At 50.8% G+C, this 21071-nt stretch overlaps 1 protein-coding gene across 2 annotated transcripts in view; it reads right to left on the reverse strand.

The window, feature by feature from the left end:
- Positions 1–21071, reverse strand: part of ABCA9 (ATP binding cassette subfamily A member 9) — a 271200-nt gene that overhangs the window by 232642 nt on the left and 17487 nt on the right. For both annotated transcript variants that reach the window (XM_073559967.1, XM_073559966.1), the window contains exon 3: positions 20233–20446. In XM_073559967.1, the coding sequence (XP_073416068.1) occupies positions 20233–20446 (214 nt within the window). The remainder of the gene's footprint in view (positions 1–20232; positions 20447–21071) is intronic.

Here is a 21071-nt window from a genome sequence, read left to right on the forward strand (position 1 = left end):
TGCAACTTCTTGAGTGCCCATACTACCGCCAGGCACTCCTTCTCGATGGCCGCATAGCTTACTTCACGGGGCAGTAGTTTCCGACTCAGGTAAGCTACCGGGTGTTCTTTGTCGTCCGGCCCCACTTGGCTCAGTACTGCCCCCAATCCAAACATAGAAGCGTCTGTGTGAACAAGGAAACGTTTAGTTGGATCGGGTGCGGCCAATACAGGGGTATTGGTGAGGGCGTCCTTTAGTTGGTGGAAGGCTTCCTCACACTCTGAGGTCCAGGTTACCTGGCAGGATTGGTTCTTATGGGTCAGATCAGTGAGGGGCTTGGCTACGCTGCTGTAATTGGGAACGAATTTCCTGTAATACCCCACTGTTCCTAGAAACGCCATGACCTGGGTTTTAGTGCATGGGATGGGCCACTTGGCTATGACTTCAATCTTGGCTGGTTCTGGTCGCTGTTTCCCACTTCCCACCCAATGCCCTAAATTCTGAACCTCTGCTTTGCCCAAGTGACACTTGTTTGGGTTCAGGGTGATTCCGGCCTGGTGGATCCTGTCCAATACTGTCTCTAGGTGATTTAGATACTCTTCCCATGTCGCACTGTAGATGGCGATGTCGTCCAAGTAGGCACAAGCATAGTCCTGGAGATCATCCAGAAGCCGGTCAGCCAGCCTTTGGAAGGTCGCCGGGCCATTCTTCATCCCGAATGGCATAACTCGAAACTGGAATAAGCCGAACGGGGTGACAAATGCCGACTTGGGAATAGCGTCAGGACTAAAGGGAATCTGCCAGTAGCCTTTGCATAGATCGATGGTGGTCAAATACTTTGCACCCGCCAGCCGGTCTAACAATTCATCCACACGCGGCATGGGGTATGCATCCGTCACTGTTTTCTCATTGAGCCTACGATAGTCTACACAAAACCATGTAGTCCCATCCTTCTTGGGCACTAACACCACGGGGGATGCCCAGGGACTATCTGACTCTTCAATGACCCCTAAACGCAGCATCTCTTGTATCTCTTGTCGCATCCCCTCTCGTACAGACTCAGGGACGCGGAAGGGGTTTTGTCGCAGGGGGGTCTGATCCTGGGTCTCTACCTTGTGTTGTGCCAGGCGAGTGTACCCTGGTCTCCCTGAAAACATCCTCTGTCGCTGCCTCAACAACTCCTCTGCCTGCTGTCTCTCCTGGGGGCCTAGGTCTTCACCCAAGTGTACCTGGTCCCATGTTTTAGACTGAGTCCTTTCCCCTAAGACATCCGGCAAGGGATGTCCGACTAAATCCTCTGCTTCAGGTGCACAGATGGCCACTACATCTTCAGGGCGCTTCCAGTAGGGCTTCAGCATATTCACATGGAACATGCGGATAACCCTGGGGTCATCACAATCGGCGACATTATAGGTTGTGTCGGCTATTTTCCCCACTACCTGGTAGGGCCCCTGCCATGCAGCTTGAAACTTATTCTGCTTAGTGGGCTCTAACACCAGGACCTTCTGTCCTATTTCCAAAGTGCGCTCTCTGGCCCTCCGATCGTACCATATGCACTGGTGCCGCTTGGTCGCCTGCATTTTCTCACGTACAGCCTGAGTCAGCTCCTGTAGGCCGTCCCGGAGTTCCAGCACATAGGGTACAATAGGTACCCCTTCTATGAGGCCCTCCCCTTCCCAGTGCACCAGCACTAAGTCTAGGGGTCCCCTTACCTGTCTCCTGTATACCAGCTCGAACGGGGAGAACCCCGTGGATTCTTGGGGCACCTCCTGATAGGCAAACAGGAGGTGTGGCAAGAATTTCTCCCAGTCCCTTTATGTCCTGGTAAAAGTCCCAATGAGCTGTTTTAATGTCCCGTTAAAGCGTTCACACAACCCACTGGTTTGCGGGTGGTACGGGGCGCTTCTAATGGACTTTACACCGCACAGCTTCCACAGTTGGTTGGTCACCTCTGCTGTAAACTGGGTATCCTGGTCCGAGATAATCTCCCGGGGAAATCCAACCCGTGAGAACACTTGGAGCAGGGCAGCCGACACCGTCTCTGCCAGTATGTTAAGTAACACAACCACCTCTGGATACCGTGTGGCATAATCTACCACTGTCAATATATACTTTTTCCCTTACGGACTGGGTTTGGCTAACGGCCCTATCAGATCGACCGCTACTCGGCTAAATGGTTCCTCCACAATGGGGAGGGGGCATTGTGATATACAATGTCTGCAAAATATGTTTTCTGTTGGAATGTGCTAGAAATCCTCCATTCTATGACTCTGTAAACTGTAGGTAGTAGGAAACCCTTCCCCCCCAAATGTTATCAACCCTGCCACTCCCTCTGAATGTTAATTAGCTAGCGGGAAAAGATCCCTTTGTTCTCTGAAAGTGTGCTGGGATCAATATAGGAGATATTAAAAAGAAGCCTGGCTCGCAAACCATACATGACAGAGAAACAACGATCATGTTTCTTTGATCCGAGTGGACCCAGCTTCGCTGTGGTGCCTGTTGCAAAACTCTCGGATCATCAGAACCTGAGATATGGGTTCCTGCTAAACGGTGTATCAGAAATACTGCATATTTGGGCTTGAATGATTGTACTCGACAAATTACAACCAATGATGCCATATATGTGTCTGTGCGGGCTTCCCTCGCTAAGTTATGACGATTATAAAGTTTGGTAAGATTTCTACCTTGGAAAGAGAGAGGTGGGACTACCCCAGAATGCATCTCTCCGTAATGTCACATAGCAGAGTCTATAAGGCATTCCCTTGGCAAAACCAGCTGAGAACAGCTGCAGAGTCCGTTCTGAGCAGAACCCAGATGAGTGGAGATGTGTGGCTCCGCCTTCTCCTTCCCCCACTCAGCCACTTGGTTTTGCCTAAAGAGTCATGAACAACCGTGAGTGTTACTTTCTATGTTCATCCATCTTTTATCTTATATTTGTAACTGTACATATGTAATGTCTCAATTTTATAGCAACTTTTATCTGTATAAATGATTTAATATTTAGTTCTGTCTCCATGCTCTAAGAATCGAACTATACGCCTTTGTTAGATAATCGCTACTAAATTGTCGGGTTGGCTTCGAACCCCTCCCTTGAGTCTATAACTTAAGCGGAAAACCAGGATCTGGTGGCAGCGCAGCGCGTTGGGTACGGTTATTGCGGCTTGCTGGCAGTCCGGAAGGGTCTTATATTGCTGAGTGAGGGGCTGCGACCACAGCATTGATAATTCCCTGACTGCAGAAGCCTAATTGCTGGTTCACAACAAGCAGCCCGTCCGGCGACTAATTATCCTAGGTGCAGTTCCCTGACTGACCTGAGGGTAAGGGGGCGCCAGAGAGCTGCGAGTTCCAAAGTGGAACTGAGAAAGTGGGATGTACATAACTCCCCGCAGTACTTAGAAGATTGGTAGCAGTGGTGGGGCATCCAAAATACCCCCTTGCAGAAAATTGTAGAGCGAGATTAGCTTGCTGGATATTTTCGTCACATGGTGCCAGTGGTGGGATAACTAAGATAAGCCCCCACTGCACCTGTGATAGCCGTGTGCCGGCAGTGTGTCACGTCCCTCCATCCGCTGATACACCCGTGTCAGTGGTGGGATTGTGACATAGTGGTGACACAGGGTCCGCTGTCCGTCGCGCTTTGGTGGCAGCGGGACCCCCGTTAGTCTCCGTATTGGGCGAACAGCGGTGGGCTGTCCGTTACATATTGGTGGCAGCGGTGGGATAATCCTAGAGCATTAGTGATTTGGATTGAGCAATCATTCCTCTCACTAAAAACCTGCACGGTTCCTGCGCGAATCCTGCATCATAGGTTTTGGAAAACAGACTCAGTGGTTATTAGTCCTGAGACATTTTTGTGTACGTGCAAGTATCCCCTCCCGTTTCTTCGTTTTGCTTTCCTATCTTTTATTTGGCAACCATGGCTACGCGGGAAGAATCTTATTATAAGCAGCTTAATAAGGACACCATGAGGTCCCTGTGCACGTCAAAGCAGATTGATGTCGCCGACAAGACCAAAGCCCAGTTGGTCACGGCTCTAGTGCAATGGGAAGAGAGCCAGGGCGCAGAAGGCAGCACCAGTGCCGATGGTGCAGCCATAGGGGTCCAGCTGGTGCAGTCCGGAAGCCAGGAAGTCCTGGATCCCTATCTGCAATTGGCCCTGCAGCAACTCCCTGCCGAAGACCATGTGGGACGTCTGCAGATGATCCAGCTATACCGGCAGGAGGCCCAAGCCGAGCGCCAAGCTCAGAGAGCCCATGAGCTGGAGATGCTCCAGCGGGGGTGGAATGCCCCCACAGCCTGAAGCAGGGAGCCCAGCAGCGTCCAGACTCCTAAACCCCGGCCAGAGCATTTTCCCGTGATGGAAAAGGACGGGGACTTGGACACGTTTCTGCGAGCCTTTGAGAAAGCCTGCAGACAGTACCAGCTGCCTAGAGACCAATGGGCAAGGTACTTGACCCCAGGGCTAAAAGGCAAAGCCCTGGAGGCATTTACTTCTCTTCCGCCAGAAGCCGATGACGACTATGACGCCATAAAGCAGGCGCTGATCGCCAAATACCGGCTGACACCTGAGGTATACCGAAAGAAGTTCCGGCACATAGGGTACAATAGGTACCCCTTCTATGAGGCCCTCCCCTTCCCAGTGCACCAGCACTAAGTCTAGGGGTCCCCTTACCTGTCTCCTGTGTACCAGCTCGAACGGGGAGAACCCCGTGGATTCTTGGGGCACCTCCTGATAGGCAAACAGGAGGTGTGGCAAGAATTTCTCCCAGTCCCTTTATGTCCTGGTAAAAGTCCCAATGAGCTGTTTTAATGTCCCGTTAAAGCGTTCACACAACCCACTGGTTTGCGGGTGGTACGGGGCGCTTCTAATGGACTTTACACCGCACAGCTTCCACAGTTGGTTGGTCACCTCTGCTGTAAACTGGGTACCCTGGTCCGAGATAATCTCCCGGGGAAATCCAACCCGTGAGAACACTTGGAGCAGGGCAGCCGACACTGTCTCTGCCAGTATGTTAAGTAACACAACCACCTCTGGATACCGTGTGGCATAATCTACCACTGTCAATATATACTTTTTCCCTTACGGACTGGGTTTGGCTAACGGCCCGATCAGATCGACCGCTACTCGGCTAAATGGTTCCTCCACAATGGGGAGGGGGCATTGTGATATACAATGTCTGCAAAATATGTTTTCTGTTGGAATGTGCTAGAAATCCTCCATTCTATGACTCTGTAAACTGTAGGTAGTAGGAATCCCTTCCCCCCCAAATGTTATCAACCCTGCCACTCCCTCTGAATGTTAATTAGCTAGCGGGAAAAGATCCCTTTGTTCTCTGAAAGTGTGCTGGGATCAATATAGGAGATATTAAAAAGAAGCCTGGCTCGCAAACCATACATGACAGAGAAACAACGATCATATTTCTTTGATCCGAGTGGACCCAGCTTCGCTGTGGTGCCTGTTGCAAAACTCTCGGATCATCAGAACCTGAGATATGGGTTCCTGCTAAACGGTGTATCAGAAATACTGCATATTTGGGCTTGAATGATTGTACTCGACAAATTACAACCAATGATGCCATATATGTGTCTGTGCGGGCTTCCCTCGCTAAGTTATGACGATTATAAAGTTTGGTAAGATTTCTACCTTGGAAAGAGAGAGGTGGGACTACCCCAGAATGCATCTCTCCGTAATGTCACATAGCAGAGTCTATAAGGCATTCCCTTGGCAAAACCAGCTGAGAACAGCTGCAGAGTCCGTTCTGAGCAGAACCCAGATGAGTGGAGATGTGTGGCTCCGCCTTCTCCTTCCCCCACTCAGCCACTTGGTTTTGCCTAAAGAGTCATGAACAACCGTGAGTGTTACTTTCTATGTTCATCCATCTTTTATCTTATATTTGTAACTGTACATATGTAATGTCTCAATTTTATAGTAACTTTTATCTGTATAAATGATTTAATATTTAGTTCTGTCTCCATGCTCTAAGAATCGAACTATACGCCTTTGTTAGATAATCGCTACTAAATTGTCGGGTTGGCTTCGAACCCCTCCCTTGAGTCTATAACTTAAGCGGAGAAACCAGGATCTGGTGGCAGCACAGCGCGCTGTGTACGGTTATTGCGGCTTGCTGGCAGTCCAGAAGGGTCTTATATTGCTGAGTGAGGGGCTGCGGCCACAGCATTGATAATTCCCTGACTGCAGAAGCCTAATTGCTGGTTCACAACAAGCAGCCCGTTCGGCGACTAATTATCCTAGGTGCAGTTCCCTGACTGACCTGAGGGTAAGGGGGCGCCGGAGAGCTGCGAGTTCCAAAGTGGAACTGAGAAAGTGGGATGTACATAACTCCCCGCAGTACTTAGAAGATTGGTAGCAGTGGTGGGGCATCCAAAATACCCCCTTGCAGAAAATTGTAGAGCGAGATTAGCTTGCTGGATATTTTCATCACATGGTGCCAGTGGTGGGATAACTAAGATAAGCCCCCACTGCACCTGTGATAGCCGTGTGCCGGCAGTGTGTCACGTCCCTCCATCCACTGATACACCCGTGTCAGTGGTGGGATTGTGACATAGTGGTGACACAGGGTCCGCTGTCCGTCGCGTTTTGGTGGCAGCGGGACCCCCGTTAGTCTCCGTATTGGGCGAACAGCGGTGGGCTGTTCGTTACATATTGGTGGCAGCGGTGGGATAATCCTAGAGCATTAGTGATTTGGATTGAGCAATCATTCCTCTCACTAAAAACCTGCACGGTTCCTGCGCGAATCCTGCATCATAGGTTTTGGAAAACAGACTCAGTGGTTATTAGTCCTGAGACATTTTTGTGTACGTGCAAGTATCCCCTCCCGTTTCTTCGTTTTGCTTTCCTATCTTTTATTTGGCAACCATGGCTACGCGGGAAGAATCTTATTATAAGCAGCTTAATAAGGACACCATGAGGTCCCTGTGCACGTCAAGGCAGATTGATGTCACCGACAAGACCAAAGCCCAGTTGGTCACGGCTCTAGTGCAATGGGAAGAGAGCCAGGGCGCAGAAGGCAGCACCAGTGCCGATGGTGCAGCCGTAGGGGTCCAGCTGGTGCAGTCCGGAAGCCAGGAAGTCCTGGATCCCTATCTGCAATTGGCCCTGCAGCAACTCCCTGCCGAAGACCATGTGGGACGTCTGCAGATGATCCAGCTATACCGGCAGGAGGCCCAAGCCGAGCGCCAAGCTCAGAGAGCCCATGAGCTGGAGATGCTCCAGCGGGGGTGGAATGCCCCCACAGCCCGAAGCAGGGAGCCCAGCAGCGTCCAGACTCCTAAACCCCGGCCAGAGCATTTTCCCGTGATGGAAAAGGACGGGGACTTGGACACGTTTCTGCGAGCCTTTGAGAAAGCCTGCAGACAGTACCAGCTGCCTAGAGACCAATGGGCAAGGTACTTGACCCCAGGGCTAAAAGGCAAAGCCCTGGAGGCATTTACTTCTCTTCCGCCAGAAGCTGATGACGACTATGACGCCATAAAGCAGGCGCTGATCGCCAAATACCGGCTGACACCTGAGGTATACCGAAAGAAGTTCCGGCACATAGGGTACAATAGGTTCCCCTTCTATGAGGCCCTCCCCTTCCCAGTGCACCAGCACTAAGTCTAGGGGTCCCCTTACCTGTCTCCTGTATACCAGCTCGAACGGGGAGAACCCCGTGGATTCTTGGGGCACCTCCTGATAGGCAAACAGGAGGTGTGGCAAGAATTTCTCCCAGTCCCTTTATGTCCTGGTAAAAGTCCCAATGAGCTGTTTTAATGTCCCGTTAAAGCGTTCACACAACCCACTGGTTTGCGGGTGGTACGGAGCGCTTCTAATGGACTTTACACCGCACAGCTTCCACAGTTGGTTGGTCACCTCTGCTGTAAACTGGGTACCCTGGTCCGAGATAATCTCCCGGGGAAATCCAACCCGTGAGAACACTTGGAGCAGGGCAGCCGACACCGTCTCTGCCAGTATGTTAAGTAACACAACCACCTCTGGATACCGTGTGGCATAATCTACCACTGTCAATATATACTTTTTCCCTTACGGACTGGGTTTGGCTAACGGCCCTATCAGATCGACCGCTACTCGGCTAAATGGTTCCTCCTCAATGGGGAGGGGGCATTGTGATATACAATGTCTGCAAAATATGTTTTCTGTTGGAATGTGCTAGAAATCCTCCATTCTATGACTCTGTAAACTGTAGGTAGTAGGAATCCCTTCCCCCCCAAATGTTATCAACCCTGCCACTCCCTCTGAATGTTAATTAGCTAGCGGGAAAAGACCCCTTTGTTCTCTGAAAGTGTGCTGGGATCAATATAGGAGATATTAAAAAGAAGCCTGGCTCGCAAACCATACATGACAGAGAAACAACGATCATATTTCTTTGATTCGAGTGGACCCAGCTTCGCTGTGGTGCCTGTTGCAAAACTCTCGGATCATCAGAACCTGAGATATGGGTTCCTGCTAAACGGTGTATCAGAAATACTGCATATTTGGGCTTGAATGATTGTACTCGACAAATTACAACCAATGATGCCATATATGTGTCTGTGCAGGCTTCCCTCGCTAAGTTATGACGATTATAAAGTTTGGTAAGATTTCTACCTTGGAAAGAGAGAGGTGGGACTACCCCAGAATGCATCTCTCCGTAATGTCACATAGCAGAGTCTATAAGGCATTCCCTTGGCAAAACCAGCTGAGAACAGCTGCAGAGTCCGTTCTGAGCAGAACCCAGATGAGTGGAGATGTGTGGCTCCGCCTTCTCCTTCCCCCACTCAGCCACTTGGTTTTGCCTAAAGAGTCATGAACAACCGTGAGTGTTACTTTCTATGTTCATCCATCTTTTATCTTATATTTGTAACTGTACATATGTAATGTCTCAATTTTATAGCAACTTTTATCTGTATAAATGATTTAATATTTAGTTCTGTCTCCATGCTCTAAGAATCGAACTATACGCCTTTGTTAGATAATCGCTACTAAATTGTCGGGTTGGCTTCGAACCCCTCCCTTGAGTCTATAACTTAAGCGGAGAAACCAGGATCTGGTGGCAGCGCAGCGCGTTGTGTACGGTTATTGCGGCTTGCTGGCAGTCCAGAAGGGTCTTATATTGCTGAGTGAGGGGCTGCGGCCACAGCATTGATAATTCCCTGACTGCAGAAGCCTAATTGCTGGTTCACAACAAGCAGCCCGTCCGGCGACTAATTATCCTAGGTGCAGTTCCCTGACTGACCTGAGGGTAAGGGGGCGCCGGAGAGCTGCGAGTTCCAAAGTGGAACTGAGAAAGTGGGATGTACATAACTCCCCGCAGTACTTAGAAGATTGGTAGCAGTGGTGGGGCATCCAAAATACCCCCTTGCAGAAAATTGTAGAGCAAGATTAGCTTGCTGGATATTTTCATCACATGGTGCCAGTGGTGGGATAACTAAGATAAGCCCCCACTGCACCTGTGATAGCCGTGTGCCGGCAGTGTGTCACGTCCCTCCATCCGCTGATACACCCGTGTCAGTGGTGGGATTGTGACATAGTGGTGACACAGGGTCCGCTGTCCGTCGCGTTTTGGTGGCAGCGGGACCCCCGTTAGTCTCCGTATTGGGCGAACAGCGGTGGGCTGTTCGTTACATATTGGTGGCAGCGGTGGGATAATCCTAGAGCATTAGTGATTTGGATTGAGCAATCATTCCTCTCACTAAAAACCTGCACGGTTCCTGCGCGAATCCTGCATCATAGGTTTTGGAAAACAGACTCAGTGGTTATTAGTCCTGAGACATTTTTGTGTACGTGCAAGTATCCCCTCCTGTTTCTTCGTTTTGCTTTCCTATCTTTTATTTGGCAACCATGGCTACGCGGGAAGAATCTTATTATAAGCAGCTTAATAAGGACACCATGAGGTCCCTGTGCACGTCAAGGCAGATTGATGTCACCGACAAGACCAAAGCCCAGTTGGTCACGGCTCTAGTGCAATGGGAAGAGAGCCAGGGCGCAGAAGGCAGCACCAGTGCCGATGGTGCAGCCGCAGGGGTCCAGCTGGTGCAGTCCGGAAGCCAGGAAGTCCTGGATCCCTATCTGCAATTGGCCCTGCAGCAACTCCCTGCCGAAGACCATGTGGGACGTCTGCAGATGATCCAGCTATACCGGCAGGAGGCCCAAGCCGAGCGCCAAGCTCAGAGAGCCCATGAGCTGGAGATGCTCCAGCGGGGGTGGAATGCCCCCACAGCCCGAAGCAGGGAGCCCAGCAGCGTCCAGACTCCTAAACCCCGGCCAGAGCATTTTCCCGTGATGGAAAAGGACGGGGACTTGGACACGTTTCTGCGAGCCTTTGAGAAAGCCTGCAGACAGTACCAGCTGCCTAGAGACCAAAGGGCAAGGTACTTGACCCCAGGGCTAAAAGGCAAAGCCCTGGAGGCCTTTACTTCTCTTCCGCCAGAAGCCGATGACGACTATGACGCCATAAAGCAGGCGCTGATCGCCAAATACCGGCTGACACCTGAGGTATACCGAAAGAAGTTCCGGCACCTCCAACGTGGCCCACACGATAGCTACAGTGATGTGGTGCAAGGACTCAGGACCCACTTTGACCAGTGGATCCATGGACTGTCCGTTGAATCCTTTGAGCAGCTATGGGACCTGATGATCAAAGACCAGTTCCTGCATCTCTGCCCAGCTGAGGTCCGACAGTTCATCCTGGACCGCGAACCAACAAATGCGGACAAAGCGGCGCAGATCGCCGACAACTACGAGGCCAACCGGAAGCCAGAGACGCGGAGGCCAGTCACCACCAGCTGGAGAGGGGGTAAGCCTGCACCCAACCCCAATGCCCCAGCTAGCCGTCCCTCAGGAGGCCCTGTCCCTGTTGCCAACAACAGGCCGGCTACTGACAGTCGCCTGTGTCACCACTGCCAGCGGCCTGGTCACTTCTTTTACGCCTGTCCGAATAGGCCGAAGAACCCCCCAGCCAAGGCCCCCGGGCCCAACGCCTCTGTTCTTTTGGTGGGAGGTGTGGTTGGGAGGGCTGACGACAACGTTCAACCTGTTCAGGTGGGGGCCCGTCTTGCTACAGGCCTCAAGGACACCGGGGCTGAACGAACCCTCATCCGTCCTGGACTGGCGGCCCCTGAAGAGTTTGTTGAGGGGAAAACCCTGACTGTCACCGGGATTGGAGGCACCCGTTGTCCCTTGCCAGTGGCCCGGGTTTTTCTTGATTGGGGTGCTGGGAGCGGGTTGAGGGAGGTGGGAGTGTCTGAAAACCTGCCCACTGATGTTTTATTTGCGACTGACTTGGGGCGGATGGTTGCATACTATGTCCCTGACACCCTTCCCCAATCTGATAATAAGGGTAACGTTAACCCTGATGCTGATGATGCTGATGGTGATGTGAATGTACCAAAGCAATCTGATAACCATTTTTGTCCTAGGAATGGTGATAATGATGTTGATGTATCTGTGCCGATTGAACCCGTTAACCCTTTCTTTGAAACGGTAGATGTGTCCACAGGTACCGAAGTGCTCAGCCCCGTCACTCTGCGGAGTGAGACGGCTGAGGAACCCCTGGCAGGAGCAAGCAATGGTGCTCAAGGAAATAGGGAGGTGCATGGGGACCATGAGGAAGGTAATGCCATGCAACTGACCAGTGCCACCGAGGAAGGTAACTGGCCCATAAGTAGCACTGCTCCTGAAGTGTTGGGGGTGGATGGGGAGGTAGAGCCCAGGGCAGCACCGGCTGGTGGGTCTGTAGAAATCCCCAGGGAGGCAGCATACATAGCAGCTGTCACACGCAGGCAGAGTGCCCAGATCGCAGGTAACGCACTGTCTTCTGGACCCTCTGCTGCTACAGGAGAGACTGAACCAGAGGTGAACCCAGAGCCGGTTCCAGAGGGTCCCAGTAAGGAAGGTACCCTGACGTCACTTCTGGCAGCCTCCAGCAAGGAGTTCCAGGCTGCTCTGCACTCAGATGAGAGTCTGGAGAAATTGAGAGGTCTCGCCAAGACGCCCACCTCCGAGTCTGATAAGGAGAGGGTGTTCTGGGAACGAGGAAGATTGTACCGGGAGACAGTACCCAGAGATCCCCAAAAGGAGTGGTTGAGGGAGAGACAGCTAGTCGTTCCCCTACAGTTCAGAACTGAGTTGTTGCGGATTGCCCATGAGTTTCCACTCGCTGGACACTTGGGGATCACCAAAACAAAGGCACGGCTGTCTCAACACTTCTATTGGCCCAAGATGGGGACAGATGTAACACACTACTGCCGCTCCTGTGCCACCTGTCAAAAAGTGGGTAAGGCGGGGCCTGCTCTTAAGGCTCCCCTTATTCCTTTGCCGGTGATAGAGGAGCCTTTCCAGAGAATCACGATGGACATTGTAGGCCCGCTGGCCGTCCCCAGCAGCTCTGGAAAGCGATACATTCTCACCGTGGTAGACTACGCTACCCGGTACCCAGAGGCAGTAGCTCTGTCTTCAACCAGGGCAGATAAGGTGGCTGATGCACTGGTGACCATCTTTTCAAGGGTAGGATTTCCCAGGGAGATGCTTACCGATCCAGGGACCCAATTCATGTCTCTCCTAATGGAGGCTCTCTGTGAGAAAATGCAGGTGAAGAACCTGGTATCGAGTGCGTATCACCCACAGACTAATGGTTTGTGTGGACGCTTCAACGGTACCCTCAAACAGATGCTCCGCATACTGGTTGAGACCCAAGGGCGCGACTGGGAGCGGTACCTCCCACACCTGCTGTTCGCTTACAGAGAAGTTCCGCAGGCCTCGACCGGGTTCTCCCCCTTCGAGCTCCTGTATGGCAGGCGAGTCCGGCGACCCCTTGGGTTGATAAGAGAATCCTGGGAAGATGAGCCAAACCCCACAGAAGTGTCCATTGTGGATTATATCATGCGCTTCCGTGACAAGATGCAGACCTTGACGCAGTTGGTGCATGACAACATGACGCAGGCTCAGGCTGACCAGAAGCACTGGTACGACCAGAACGCCCGAGAGCGGACCTACCAGGTGGGTCAAAAGGTGTGGGTGCTGGTCCCTGTACCAACGGATAAGCTTCAGGCAGCCTGGGAAGGCCCATACGTCGTCCACCAACAGCTCAACCCGGTCACCTACGTGGTCACGCTTGACCATGCTCGGGGTAGGCGCAAGACCTTTCACGTCAACATGCTGAAGGCGCACTACGAACGTGAAGCTTGCGTCCTACCGGTCTGCAATCTCTCAGAGGATGGGGAGGAAGATCCCCTCCTGGACGTGCTGGTCCAAGCCAAGGCTGATGGGTCCATGGAGGACATGGAGATAAGTGGTTTGCTAACCGTATCCCAGCGGTTGCAGTTCATGGCCATTCTGGAACCCTTCCGGGACGTGTTCACCAACCAACCTGGGAGGACGGAGTTAGCGGTTCATGAGGTGGACACCGGGAATCACGCCCCATTACGGCGAACACCTTATCGGATCTCTGAGGTGGTGCAACAAGTCATGCGCCAAGAGATCGATGAGATGTTAAGGCTAGGGGTGATTCGACGGTCAAAAAGCGCGTGGGCTTCACCTGTAGTCCTCGTGCCTAAAAAGGATCGAACCACCCGATTCTGCGTGGACTACAGGGGGCTCAATGCCATAACAACCTCTGATGCCCACCCAATGCCGCGCATCGAGGATTTGCTTGAGCGGTTGGCGAAAGCCGAGTACATATCCATCATGGATTTGAGTCGGGGATACTGGCAGATTCCCCTGAGCCCTGAGGCGCAGGAGAAATCTGCCTTTATCACCCCCTTTGGACTGTACGAGTCCATAGTCATGCCCTTCGGCATGAAAAATGCCCCTGCCACTTTCCAGCGGATAGTCAACCACCTGCTTCGGGGACTGGAGGAGTACGCGGTGGCATACTTAGACGATATTGCCATCTTCAGTTCCACCTGGGAGGAACACCTTCAGCACCTCCAGGAGGTGCTCAAGCGTCTTCACCAGGCAGGTCTGACTATCAAGCCGGGAAAGTGCCAGATAGGCATGCACAAGGTCCACTACCTGGGGCACCGGGTAGGCGGGGTTTCATGAGTCCGGAGCCAGAAAAGGTGGACGCAATCGTGTCCTGGCCCACCCCCAGGACCAAGAAACAGGTGAAGTCCTTCTTGGGCACTGCAGGGTACTATAGGCGGTTCGTGCAGGACTATAGCTCCCTTGCAAAACCCTTGACTGACCTCACCAAGCAGAGGCTACCCCAAACAGTCAACTGGACAGATGACTGTGAGGCGGCTTTCCAAGCTTTGAAAGCAGCCCTGTGCAGCTCTCCAGTGTTGAGAGCAGTCGACAGCAGTCGCCCGTTTCTGGTACAGACCGACGCCAGCGAGTTTGGCCTCGGTGCTGTGCTCAGCCAGGTCGACTCGGGGGACCAGGAGTACCCCGTTTTGTACCTGAGCCGGAAACTTCTGCCGAGGGAAGTGGCATACTCAACCATCAAGAAGGAGTGTCTGGCCATGGTGTGGGCACTGCAATGTTTGCAGCCCTACCTGTACGGGCGCGCCTTCACGGTGGTAACTGACCACAACCCTCTGAGCTGGTTGCACACAGTGTCCGGAACCAATGGAAGGTTGCTCCGCTGGAGCCTTGCCCTTCAACAGTACGACTTTACTGTAAAACATCGGAAGGGCAGGGAAAACGGCAATGCCGATGGGTTGTCCCGCCGGGGCGAACCTGCTGAGGTGCGCATGGCCGATTACCGAGAGGTAATGCTTTTAAGTGGAGAAACCAGGAGCTGGTGGCAGCGCAGCGCGTTGTGTACGGTTATTGCGGCTTGCTGGCAGTCCAGAAGGGTCTTATATTGCTGAGTGAGGGGCTGCGGCCACAGCATTGATAATTCCCTGACTGCAGAAGCCTAATTGCTGGTTCACAACAAGCAGCCCGTCCGGCGACTAATTATCCTAGGTGCAGTTCCCTGACTGACCTGAGGGTAAGGGGGCGCCGGAGAGCTGCGAGTTCCAAAGTGGAACTGAGAAAGTGGGATGTACATAACTCCCCGCAGTACTTAGAAGATTGATAGCAGTGGTGGGGCATCCAAAATACCCCCCTGCAGCAAATTGTAGAGCGAGATTAGCTTGCTGGATATTTTCGTCACATGGTGCCAGTGGTGGGATAACTAAGATAAGCCCCCACTGCACCTGTGATAGCCGTGTGCCGGCAGTGTGTCACGTCCCTCCGTCCGCTGATACACCCGTGTCAGTGGTGGGATTGTGACATAGTGGTGACACAGGGTCCGCTGTCTGTCGCGTTTTGGTGGCAGCGGGACCCCCGTTAGTCTCCGTATTGGGCGAACAGTGGTGGGCTGTTCGTCACAGGCATAATTTGGCCTTGCATCGATTCCCCCTCTTGCCAATGTGCTGGCAACTGTCACAGGTCTGGCAGTACTGACGAACATCATAGGTTACCCCCGGCCAAAAGAAGTTTTGTGTCAGACGATGCCTGGTGCAACTGATGCCGAAGTGCCCGGCTAAGGGTATGTCATGAGAGATTCGCAGTAGCTCCTGCCTATACTTCTTGGGAACTACCAGCTGTCGTTTTATAGTGGGGTTCGTCCCTGTGTGGTGCTGCTCTGTGATCCGGTAGAGGAGTCCCTGCTTCCATACAAACTGTTCACCTTCCAGTACCCCTCTCCCCTCCTGTGCCTTCCCACGATATCCCTCTAATGAAGGATCCTCAAGTAACTCCCTCTTAAATTCATCTGGGGTGGCCAAAGAAATGTGTCTGGCTATGGGAGTACGTGTAGGGCTGGGATGTCTTACCTGGGCCTCCTCTGAGTGTGATTCCGCCTCCGCAGCTCGAGCTTGTCTCCGGGTGGTCACAGGATATGTCTCAGCCAGAGGGGCCACCGAGAATGCAGACAACATGGGCCCCAAGTCATTTCCCAGCAAGACGTCTGCAGGCAAATCCTCCATCAAGCCGACCTCAACAAGGCCATCCCCGACTCCCCAGTTCAGGTGAATCCTGGCAGTGGGCAGTCGATATATGGCTCCCCCTGCTACACGGACTGCCACTGTCCGGTCCGTCTTCTCTTGGTCCCGGACGAGATGAGGCTTCACAAGCGTCAAAGTTGCTCCGGAATCTCTTAGTCCCTGCATACGTTTCCCATTAACCCACACGACCTGTCGATGCTGTTGTCGATTATCTGCCAGGGCTGCCTGCACGGGGTCTACTTCATGCAGCACTTCCTCCATCTCTTCCACCCCTTGGTTAGTCGTAGCCCCCAATGTCGGGTCAGCTTCGCCTTGGTAGCAGTGTACAGCAGCCCAGCTGAAGGTAGCTGTTCCCGCCTTTGGCCACTGGGTTTGCTGAGTCCGGTTGGGACATTGTCTTTGCAGGTGGCCCAGCTGACGGCAGGTGTGGAATCGTGCCCCAGGGGGACTGTGGTAGGCCGGGTTTCTAGCTGGTCCCCCTACAATCTTCAGTGGTTTGGGGCCCTCCAGGTCCATGGGCCGGCCCCTAGTGACCATCTTTGATCTGGACAACTGCGGCCTCCTGGCATCATGATGTTCATCGGCCAGACGAGCAGCTTCCTTAAGAGTCATTGGCCGCCTGTCCCGAAGCCATTCCTGTGTCTCGGGGGTTAGTCCATTAAAGAATCGTTCTAACAAGAAGAGCTGGAGGACGTCCTCCTTAGTGGTTGCTTGGCTCCCTTGTGCCCACTGTAGCAGTGACTGCCGTAATTTACAGGCCCATTCAGCGTGGGTATCGGTTACGCGTTTTATAAGTCCGCGGAACTTTTGGCGGTATGCCTCTGGTTTCAGCGCATACCGGGCCAAGATCACTTCTTTGATCCGCTCATAGTCCATAAAGTCCTCATCAGGTACCGTGCGATAGGCGTCCGCTGCCCGGCCTGTCAGCTTGCTGGCCAGAATCTGAACCCGTTCCTCCGGCTTCACTTGATGAAGGGCACACTGCCGCTCACAGTCCTGCAGAAAGCCATCAATGTCTTCCTCTGCCTCCCCCAACTGTCAGAAGGCATTACACTGGATCTTTTTGTGGCTTACTGTTGAAGGTACCTGGTCGAAGGCCAGAGCTCCCCCTGCTTGCTGACTCTCCTCTCTCCGCTCTCCCAGCTCCATCTTGACCAGCTCCACTTTGGTCCGCTCTGCCATCTCCATCTTGGCTAGCTCTATCCTGGTCTGCTCGGCCATCTTTTCCTTCAGATCAGTACGCACATCAGCCATCACCTCTCGTATGATCTCTACCGCAGGGTTTGGGCCACAGAACGCCAATCTGTTCTTTACCTCCCTCTGGAATTCGGTCTCCTCCACGTTCACATTGGGGGGTGCTGCTCTGTCGTGTTCCATGATGGCTGCTATCAATTCCGCCTTTGTTTTGTTGTTGTGATCAACCCTCTGGCTTCCACCAGATCTTTTAATGTAGTCCTCTTTAACTTCTGGTAGTTGTTTTCCATTCATTCCTTTCCTCCTGTAGAAGGGGTATCATATCCCACTGCTGCCACCAGTGTAACGGGGTCTACCAAGCTGGGGTACCTCTTTCAGTACCACGCCGTGTTTTCGGAGGTCCGCTCTGCGTTGGCTGGAGTCTGAATGAATGACGCTGGCTGGAATTCCTTGGTTACATGGGCGCATATAAAAGATCACTGCTTCTCCATTTATTTCCAGTCTGACAACACTTAACTCACAGGACACAGAATATATCACACAGATACAGAGGGCCGGCCAATAGAAAAGCGGCAGGCCAGACATACATTACAAAAGCCGCAGGTGGCCGGAGCCTGCCGATGTTTACTGTGGGAATTACAAAGGTGGGGGGAGGGCGGACAAAAGGAGAATATCGTGTCCCCTCTGCCCAGGGGTGCAGCCTGGGAACTGATGCATTAGGGACATGCATCTCACATGGAACCTATTATACATACATATAACTGCACAACATATTCTGGGTGCTGAGTGGTTCTGTGACACGTAACACAATGTATGTGTAATGACTACATGTAATAGTGTCCTTTGTGTAGAGCACAGCATACATATAGGTGTCCATCACATACAATCACATTACATGTATATAGCCCTATACAATAGAAAGTTGCACCATGAACAGAACTCCCTGTTGTAATGAAAATGTACCTATCATGTATCATTTTCCTTGTTATTACACTTTCCTAGAACGATTCATAGCTGCACAGAGACAACCTCACCTCCCTTCCCCCTTGTCACACGCTGCAGCTGTGACCCCATCCCACTCCAGGGGAGATTTCTTCACACACACACACTCAGTGTAACCTGAGACACCAGTGAGTGATTTCCCTCCTCACAGCAGGGAGCGCTTTTGTCTTCCCATGTGCTCTGACTTCCCATAGACAATAATGAGAATCTAATTATTTGGTCATAAAACGATGTGAGGTTGTGATAGAAAAATGAAAACTACATATCTGGGACGTTTTTCGACAGGACTATTTAGCCTGTGTTTTTTCCAGTTCTAACTTCAACGGAATCCGAGTTTCAATGAACGCCAGCGACAAGCTTCTAAACGAGATACCCTCTGTGAGATATGATTATTATAGTTTTCCTAGCCAGAGTGTAACTTGGAAAGCAGGGGGAGGACCGCCACAAGGCAGCTCCTTTAGTGATGTCACAAGCCCAGGGGTATAAGTCACTTTCACACAGGACAGCCCTCATTCTAGCCTGGGAAACTGCTGCATCCAGACCCCTCAATGCATTGTGACGTTTGGCTCTTCCCACCAGCATGGTTTTGCCTGAAATTATCTAAGTAACTTGTGAGTGCCTCTTTTCTTCTGTTAATCCTTTTTTTTTATTTGTAATTGCTGTGTACATAATTTAATTGTGTCACATTGTAAAATCTTTTTAAACCTTTTGTAAACACTGCCTACCTATTGGAGTAAAATATAAAATTATTACTAGTCGTTCTCTATGTTCTATGACGAATTTACACGTGCCTGAAGTTGATTACGCTACTAATTTGGGTTGGCCTCGGAACCCCTGTATTAATTTAAAATATTAATATAGAAATCGGAAGCTGGTGGCAGCAAAGTGTGTTTTGGCTAGGTGGGTAGGGTTGGCAGTGACAGAGCGGGTTTTATAAGCTGATTGTGTGGCTGCGGCCAAAGCATTTATAATTCCGTCGCTGCAGCGTGCCAAATAACCAGTGTACAACAAGTAGCCCGTCCGTCGACTAATTATCCTAGGTGCAGTTCCCTGACTGACCTGAGGGTAAAGGGAGCGCTGAAGAGCTGCAAGTTCCAAAGCGGATCTGGAAAGTGGGATATACATAAATCCCGACATTTTGTAACACATTGTGGCAGCGGTGGGATAACTAAGATAAGCCCCCCTGTACGTGTGATAGCCGTGTGCGGCCAAAGGTCACACCCCTGATCGTGACATCTGTTGAGACTGGTGATTTCCTTTTAACTTTTATGGGAATGTTTCATTAAAACTGGGAGTGTAATGAGACCTGATGTCATAATGTGCCAGTCCTATGAGAGATGAACAGGTTGATAGTGAGGTCAAATGACAAAAAAAGTAGATTTGTCAGTATTATCGCAAAATCATCCAATGGTTAATTTCCAATATGTGTTTTTTGCCCTATTTTTTGAAAAATCACTGTAGATCGGTGGTGCTTTGCAACAATATGCAACAATCTCTGCAAAAAAGCACAATATGGCTGAATACTGTGACTTTTTTCCCAAATGTTTCATAAATGTGGCAAATTTGCAACAAAATCATTAAAAATTGCGTGAAATAAACCACAAAGAAAATTTCTCAAGTAGATACACCCTAATGCTTATACATGTGAACAAACTTGCACCATTAGGCTACGTTCCCACGATGAGCTTCTTAGTGAGTTTTTGATGTTGAAGATATTCCGCACCCATCAAGTAACATCACTTGCATTTTTTTCAAAAATATGCACCATCAAAAACTCACCAAAAACTCATCATGGGAACGTAGCCTTATGGTCATGGCAAAACGGTCCAGATAAACAAAGGGGTTTTTTCATCGTTGCCAATTGTACATGCACCATGTGATGTGAATATAGTCTAAGGCCTGATGGCATACAGCAGACCAGTGTGTGCAGCCCATATACCAGTCACTAAGGCTCCCGGCAATGTAACCTGTAGCGTACGTACCACAGAGGTATTCTCATGTTTCTATGTTGGCAGATGAGCTTCTATCATTTATCTTTCTGGGTGTCCACTTTTTTATTTTTGGAATAGTATTTTAAAATGAAATCCAAATTCTGCCTCAATCTCTTTGTGCTTTCTGTGCACCTACCTGGTATTATGCTACTCGCAGCCACCTTCTTCATGATCTCTCTGGTGGACGGAGGACTACGGACATATCCGACCGTAATGTTGGAACTGTTAATTCTATCCAATGCCCCGACCTCCTCTGCAGGGGAGTGCTGTATGCTATCCAACGAACGATTTTCCCCAATGTTGATTAACATCAACATCAACAATACAAATGCCAAGTTCTGTATCCATTCCTGAAAAAAAAAAACACAAAACGCTACAGATGGCGGATAAAATAAATCATCCGGCTAAATCAAGCCAATAACTCTTGTTCATGCACTCTGGTTCCTCATCCCTCTTCTCTGCCCACAAGCCTGTGTGATGTCCTGATCAATCATTGTTAGTACCCTTCCACTACCACATCCCTCATGCCTCCCACTGGTGATGTGTCCCCGATGCACGGGACTGGCCATGCCCAAGTGTCCATAAATGTGACAGTGGAGGTGGAGGAAGAAGGTACAAGCAGGGCTCTACCAAATCACCTGTCAACATGATTCTTCAGAGGAGTACTGTTATGGTGATAATATACTTATAAAGCTTATTTTTATTTTACTGGTTAAAAGACTTCAGAACGTAAAAAAACACAAAACTTTGTGTCGCCATTTTCCGAGACCCGTAAATTTTTAATTTCTACATGAACTGAGCTATAAGAGAACTTGCTCTTTTGTGTGGCGAGCTGTAATTTTTATTGATACCATTATGGGTTATGTACAATGTTTTGACTGTAAAAAAAGAAAAGAAAAAGATTGCAGAACCTGTAATTGTTTGATAACTTCTGCAATATGCTGCAGATATAATTATTTAAATTTAAGATTTTCT

Source organism: Dendrobates tinctorius, unplaced genomic scaffold (assembly GCF_039654945.1).
Source record: "Dendrobates tinctorius isolate UK_male_01 unplaced genomic scaffold, ASM3965494v1 ptg000014l, whole genome shotgun sequence".
Classification (NCBI taxonomy): Eukaryota; Metazoa; Chordata; class Amphibia; order Anura; family Dendrobatidae; genus Dendrobates; species Dendrobates tinctorius.